The 7,938-nt window shown below is 35.0% G+C and overlaps 1 protein-coding gene across 1 annotated transcript; it reads right to left on the bottom strand.

Moving 5' to 3' along the window:
• Nucleotides 1-1,117: 1,117 nt before the first annotated feature.
• LOC146736248 (alpha-2,8-sialyltransferase 8B-like) lies at nucleotides 1,118-3,091 on the bottom strand. The gene is made up of 3 exons (XM_085505231.1): nucleotides 3,028-3,091; nucleotides 2,197-2,340; nucleotides 1,118-1,350 (listed from the first exon to the last, which is right to left on the bottom strand). The coding sequence occupies exons 1-3, from the start codon at nucleotides 3,089-3,091 to the stop codon at nucleotides 1,118-1,120; spliced, it is 441 nt and encodes a 146-aa protein (XP_085361357.1).
• Between the last annotated feature and the right edge of the window lie 4,847 nt (nucleotides 3,092-7,938).

The following is a 7,938-nucleotide window of genomic DNA, read 5'->3' as shown; positions in this document are numbered from 1 at the left end:
ACCCATAAACCTAAACTATAGGAGTACCCACCGTGTTTTGCTTTAAAAATGAACAACATACGTTTCATCCTACTTATATCATTTGAGATATAATGAAATAATACCATACCTAACTGCATATTAAAATGAAATACTCATAACATTACATAATACTATATCCAAAACGTCAGCATAAATATTAGGACATTAAAAGACACCACGCACGCTTTGATTTAACACTTCAATGCTATTAATACCTTAAGGTAAAATACAATATTTACTTGAAAGACAATACACAAAAGTCGAATTAGATCACAAGTGTAATGTAATACAAAAACTGGGCTACCCAACACAAATAGCTCAATAATAATATAATTTCTATTGTTAATGTGTTTTAAGATACAAATGACGCTGAAGGAGAAATAATTCGTGTCTGACCTCAGCGTCTGGCATCAACTGTGCAGTGAATGAAAAATTCTCATTCATTCTCAATGATAATTTGAACCTTGACCCCAGTATCAAAGCTTAAAAAATATGTGAACCCGGTGAATAACCTCAACAGCCACCATTGAAACCCCAACTAAAGCACTACCCACAAAAATGCAAGAGAATGCAAGTGTGAAAGCAAACGTAGATTGGTAAAATGTTTATTTTCAGCTTCGACAAGTTAGTTGAATAGATGTAAAATGATTGTTAAACACAACCGTGGCTAATCATAAATGAGTGTAATCTGACCCAATGATTTCTAGAGAAAATAGCCAATTCTGGGCTTCCCCAGACCACAATACACTTATTTCCCCTAGTGCATACTTTACAAATTATGCAATGTTCCGATTATTTTCAAATCAAATTAACACCGCCCTGTGATATTATTAGTGACAATATTAATTCGCTTCAAAAATGGCCACCTAACTGGATAAGCTGGTCATGTTTTTCAGTGGTTCTTCATGACGTGAAAGGTTTTCCCTTTCTTTAATCCCACCCTTATGACCCCTTTTTGATCCCGACCCTTATAGCCGCTTGAACTGACATAATATATGATCTAGCCACTGAAATACCCCATTAAGTATAGACAAGCGTTAAAAAGTTTACGCAAATTGTAATTATTAAAAAAATGAGTATATTATTCGCCTTTTTCTCACGATTGACATTGTCCAATGTGCAGTTTGAGCACGCCTTCCACATGTAGGTTCTTGAGCTTTTCGAACTCGGACGTCATAGAATGAGCAACTCTTGACGCCTTGCTCCATTTGAGGTCCTCCGTATAGTGGTAAGGTAGATCGTTACCCTTTACATCTACATCAAAAGGCCAGAATCCAAACAGATGGATTTCCTTACAGTGTGTAAGTGCCAGAGTGAACATCAACATTCCTGAAAAACAACGAATGTGTTGTATGTAATATAGGCTGGGTAATTGAAATAGATTTGTCACAGTTACATGTCATCATTCACATTATATACGATTTGTTCAGCCAACGCACAAGCCTGCAATTTGAGAAATGGCATATTATCTACGCCATAGGAACCTATGGTAAAATCGTTATATCACTGATAAAATGGTCAATATCGAAAGGTAAACTGAGTGCGGAGGAAGTATTTAAACACCTTTCACGGTCGCCAACAGGTCACGTCTAAGAATAATTTACTCGTTTCACACCCCATTCACCCCGATTTTGCATATTGAGGACCCTGGGCTTATGAACGAGGAAGTACGGTATTTTGGCCACCATCTTGCATTATGCAATTTACATAAATTGACCAATTACTCTTTATCGAGTGATGTGAAAAAAACATACTAGATGACCGTATATGGCAATCTCATTAACATGCAACTAGTACCATAATTGTGGTGTTAGATAAGACATATGACAAACATAACGAATGACCATATAGAGTCTTGCGGCCTTGTTATTATGCTTATATTTCCAGGCTCAATCACTGTTGCAGTAGAGAACATGCAACTAACGCCATAATGACCAAATGATGTACAGTCACCGTGTAAGCTACATGCATATAGATTGCGCAAATCAAATCTTCCAACATTAAAAAAAATTAATGGTATTCTGGCCCTTAAACACTCAAAAGCTCTTAATAGATACTATACAGCTATATTTGTTTCTGCTATTTAGAAACATTTTTTCCGTCACATTCAATTCATGTAACGTAATGTGTAATACGGCGGCATTGTGGTTGTATGTAATTAAATAACTAAATTACCTGTTGACACATTCTTTTCAAATTTCCAAAAATCTTTCAGTGACCACAAGTATGTCAGATCAACTACAGAAGCTCTTAATGTAGTATTGTGTTTTACATGAGAAATAAATTCTTCTGTGAAGTTTGTTAATACTGTAATTGTACCTATAGAATATTCAATTTAAGTATAAATCATGAATAAGCCTAGAATTGCGTAGTTGTTTCGGTCTTACATAGAGTGATTTAATTATTGTGTAGAATCACAGGATTGTTTTTGTTACTCGACACACATATTATAAATCTAATTTTCAGAATACATTTAACAATATTTACCTGTTTTTTAATCAACGTATCGAAAGCACACAATAATTCGAGTACAAGTTTATTATGAAGCAACACAAAGATATTCAAGTAAAAAGATTACGTCTCGCCTTCTCCAAATTATACTTGGATTGAAACTAGTAAAGTTGGCTTTGGTTCCTGCGTCGTCTGTAAAGTTATGAATATAAGGAAGATTTGCCCTACAAAACAAAACCACACAAAACCAAAAATGACCCCCATATTGAATTGAGCATTGAGTAAGCGTATGGGTATATGTATCTGTTGAAATAGACCTAATAATTTAAATTTACTAATAACTAAATTTATCTAAATTTATAATAACAATGTAACGTCCAAAAACTTGGTCTCCAAAATTACAGCTAAGTATGCGCAATTGAACCAAATAATTAATACATTTAATTTGTAACTACGTTGTAACTGTGTATCAAAGAATATATACATTTTGTTTTATTTCAGTGAACGTTGTCACAATGCTCGAAACTGATCTAGAATGCTGGGAACTTGCCTTACCTGAACACGTAGTCGGCTTTGTCGATTTCTTCTCCACATCCACTATTTTTAAGTATACCCCCATTTCCGACTGCATCTTTTGTACATGGTGTTATTTATGTTGAATTTATTCTAATAACAAATTAAAGTATGTTAATATTCCACATACTCACTAATGTTATATCTTTATGATATCACGTTTGGTTTGACAAACTATAATTCACAAATAGAAGCGTTATCAGGGTAAACTAGTTACAGCCTAATTAAACAATCCAAAAATGATTGTATGAAAATGTTGCATTCTTAGTAACATAACTACATTAAGATGTGATTGATACTGATTCAAACACCTTGAATGTAGCTTTACCTTCATTATGTATGTTATATTTAAACCGATTTAAATTCTTTTGCTTTAATTATAGGTAAATCTTTTAAACTCTCGAACTATTTTAATTAACATTAATTATTTAATAAAACGTGACCGTGTCACCTGAAATGTATACAAGAGAACCATGGCGACTAGTCGTAATACCTCCATGCATTCAGAATATTGAAGATATTAAATTCGTGAAGCACTTCAACCATGAAGAGCTAAATCTCATGCTTCGACCGATTCTTTCCAAACTGGTTGCTACTTTGTTTTTGTCAAATTTTGTGTCAGACATTCATCTGCTACACTCTTTGAGCAATTCACTTCAAACTTTATACATTTATAAGTATATGATGGCATACGTATGTACGTACAATCAAAGATAAGCCGTCTACAACACTGAAATCAGGTATTTTGACATGTCCTGAACCAGATCTCTATTTGCTAGAACAAGACAAAAAGTGGGATCAGAGCTGTCACCCAGGATGTGGGACAGCTTCAATCAATATTCAAATCAAATCCATTGTTTTTATTCCGTCACATGACCTTGTTATGTAAATATACGGTTTACCCACAACTAAAATTTACCGAAATTACGCACAAAATCCACCACGCACTGTAATTTTTCCCCCAATTTATTTATCAGCCCTAAAGGTAAAATATCTGAAATCTTTCGATTTTTAATCTCTTACATTACTTTTTGAATTGATGTAAAATCAATTCACTATATATCGATAACATAAGTAACAACATACATACCACAAAATGATCAAGAAATCCACGAGATTCACTTTCACCTTGGAAACTCAATCCGAGTATATGCTTGTAAAGATTGTTTCTGCAAAATATATACATGATATACATGTAAGGTCAGTGCTTCCTACCAGCTTTAAAAAAACATCAGCATATAAACATTTCACCAATACAGCGCCAGTTACTTCAATTTATTTTATTTGTAATTGGTCTTACCTCCTGTCATACAGGCGCGTTCCGTTCTGGGTCCAATGTTTCACATCTCTGATAGCATTTTCCATTATCTTCTGGAAATTGTCCTTTTCTTTTCTAGATTAATTTAGTAATTTATTTTAATTACTTTAGCATTCATAGTAGATATACACATTGTTTTTCAACCTCGAATGTCGAAAATGTATTCTTCACCTCAAATACAATGTCAAACACACTAATTATCAATACTGTCATTGTTGGTATTCGTCTCCAAGAACTCAGACTTATGGATTGGCCTGCGTGCGTGCGTGCCTTACTGCCTGTATATTGGAAATGTTTAGACCAATCATATCCAAGCCTAATACATGAATCATACATATAGACATGCACATACACATGTTTCAAACAAAATATCAAAATCGAGAACTTCTGACGTTCTGGATCTCGGTTGTTTATCGACAGATTTACCTCAATTACGGCACACAATTAGAACATTATCAAATATTGATGCATACATATCACAACAGATACGCACACAGATAACAGACTTCATAAAAGTAACAGAAAATTAGATGCACGTACTTGCCTTCTTTAACAACTTTTGTTGTTGTTGATTTCTTCTTTATTGCAACATGTCTGCTTTAAAAAAAGTTTACAAAGTTAGTGTTTGTGTGTAAAAATGTTTCTAAATGACGCCCGTATGACACAGTGTCCTTTTAGGCACAAACGGCCATCAAAATGGCACATATATATACTTTGTGTGATTTACCACATTTTGTCACATTTCTTACCACAGTATGTATGGTTTGTATATAACTACAGATGGAAAATAGCAAGGTGTTCCGGACTTTGCTAACGTTTTCCACACCTGGGCTTAAACTGTGTGAAACTCGAGTATTTCTCGCACGAAGTCCACCGCGAGATATTTCGTTTTACGCACAATGGATAACCGGATTTGAGCTCCGGTGCGAATCTCCCAATTTCATAAAAATAATCGTATTCGAATCTCAGGCTAGCTAATTTGGCGTGATGAGGAGCATACAGGCATTTATATCGCCTGGGGGAACGAACAACTAACTTGTCAAATAAAAATAAATAAAATACAAATGTAAAGTGGACAGATTTTAATATTTAAACTAGTAAGTCACTCAATATAGAAACGCCATAGCAACAACATGTCTAAGTACAACGGCAGTTTCCGAACATTACAAAACATGTGCTTCACAGAAAAATAAACAAGAAGAAAGCAGAGTCTGTGCTGTGTCCCCGTCCGAAAAATGGTAGCGTCCAAAAGTACTGCTATCCAACGTAAAGCTGAGCATTACACAGCGATGGTTTCTAAGTTATAGCCAAACCGCCAAAAAATAATCGCAGGGTAATGTCACTCAAAACTAAATTACTGGGGCAAAAACAGACTCTCGCAATCCACTAATTACTATGTAAAATCTACAGTGAGAACACAATAGCTTTACCGATATTGTCAGTTCTCGTAAAATGATAATAATACAATAATAAACTTGTGTCAAAAATATATAGTACGATGTCAAAAATAGCCAACCAGTTTACAACGTTCGAGGCAAGTATAATCAGCGATGACGCAATGGAAGAGAACACGGCCACTCTCAGAAAATATGTACATTGGTGGACGTTATGTTGTTTTTCGGGTTGATTGCAAAACAACAGCCTGTACACATGCTTCATACATGCTTTCAAACATATGTAAATGCTTTTTGTAATGATTTATTCGTAAATATTCATGTTAATCCAAGCTCTGACTCACAAGATTGATTGGCTTCAGTTAAGTTTTTCTATTGCACGAAAGGACTGTCATGTCATTTTTTGAATATAATAACTTGTATGTCATAATCCTGGCCCTTCATTTGATGATTGATATTATCATGGAAACACAGAAGTGATTCCCCCATGGGAATCAGTTGGAATAATGATGGTTTAAAAGTACTGGGAACGTACATTGGTAATAATGATGACTACAAAAATAAAAACTGGGTCGAGTCAATTCAGAAAATAAAATCCAAACTGGACTGGTGGGGGCGCTATGCTTCTGCTATCTCATATAGAGGGCGTGTCATCGTCTTAAACCAACTTGCAGCTACAAAAGTTTTCCACCGTTTTATGTGTCTTTTACCTCCGGTATCTTTCATAAAAGAAATTGAAACGCTTTTTCTTGATTTTCTGTGGCAAGGACGCCATTGGATCCCAGCCAGTGTTCTCTACCTCCCATTAAAGAATGGTGGTCATGGTCTTGTACATATGTCTAGCCATCTTAAAGCTTTCCGAATCCAATATTTACAGCGATATTTGTATTCCGGAGTTGACCATTCATGCTTTTCATTCACAGATTACTTTCTTAAACAGATTTATAATTTCAACTACGGCAAACAACTATTCATTATTAACCTCCCCGATTTACCTCACACTGAAAATAGGTCATTTTATCATAACTTGTTGTCAGCATGGCTTGGTCAAAAACATGTACGTAAAGATGGACCAGTTCATATTAATGATATCTGTGATGAACCAATCATACTTAATGATAAAATTAATTATTTTACTGGAGACGAAACACTGTTCATGCAGAAATTCGTTGATGCTGGCATAACAACAATTGGGGATCTGATCCACAATAGAGAATGTCGGTGGTTAACAGTAACTGATATAAAAGACAGTGTCACAATCCACTTAACACGTCTCCTAGAAAAAATATTGTTTGACCTAAAACGGTCAATTCCAGATGACATCATAACCCCAATTAATGCATACTTGGACAGCGGATGCATGCCCTCCGAACTAACAGCTCCATATGCTCTCGACCTAGTATTTGATAATGGTGTTACAGCTTTTAATATCCCATTACACAAACAAAATAAAGGTGAAGTATATAAATTCATAACAAGATCACAACTTCACAGTAAAATGCCCAATTATATTGACACCATATGGAGGGACCTTCTCTCACTTTCTGATATAATAAAGCCCAACTTTAAACTGTGTTATCTACCACCCATAACAAAACGGGAAGGTGACCTTTATTGGCGTATCATGCATGGTTCCTATACAACTGGTCACTATTTGCAGTCATGTAATTACCGTAACACGAATAACTACTTCTTCTGCCCAAACCATGATGACTTGCTTCATATTTTTTTCCAGTGCCCTAATTTAAATACACTGTTCAAAATTGTTAATGATCTCTGTAGATCTCTCTTTAATGATGACTTTCGAATACCTTACTGGTGGTACATACTTGGACCACCGTTTCCAAAGAAAACCTCCTCAGGCATGGAAAAGCGACTCCATGCATTGCCCGATTTATATCTTTGCAATGGCTAAAATGGCAACACATTTATCACGTCGCAACGCATTAACTGAAGATAGTATAACAGATCCAACTGTCATATTTAAGCAGAGAATAAGATACAGACTAAATGGAGAACATCTATATTATAGTTTGATAAACAACGTGGATGGTTTCAACGAGAAATGGTGCCTGAAAGAAGCTTTATCCCATGTGGAGGATGGTGAATTGGTGTACACCGAACTAATTCGCGAGTAATTTGAGAGTGATAATGTGAACTTTTTTAAAATATTTTTTATGC

This window comes from Saccoglossus kowalevskii, chromosome 11 (assembly GCF_978046115.1).
Source record: "Saccoglossus kowalevskii chromosome 11, keSacKowa6.1, whole genome shotgun sequence".
Taxonomy (NCBI): domain Eukaryota; kingdom Metazoa; phylum Hemichordata; class Enteropneusta; family Harrimaniidae; genus Saccoglossus; species Saccoglossus kowalevskii.
Note: the sequence above shows the minus strand (reverse complement) of the source record. Positions and strands in the feature narration are given on the sequence as shown.

Coding starts and splice junctions, on each gene's coding strand:
- LOC146736248 (XM_085505231.1), bottom strand. CDS start 3,091: ATGGGGGTATACTTAAAAATAGTGGATGTGGAGAAGAAATCGACAAAG. Junction 2,341..3,027: donor AAAGCCGACTACGTGTTCAG/GTAAGGCAAGTT, acceptor AATATTCTATAG/GTACAATTACAGTATTAACA. Junction 1,351..2,196: donor TGAAAAGAATGTGTCAACAG/GTAATTTAGTTA, acceptor GTTGTTTTTCAG/GAATGTTGATGTTCACTCTG.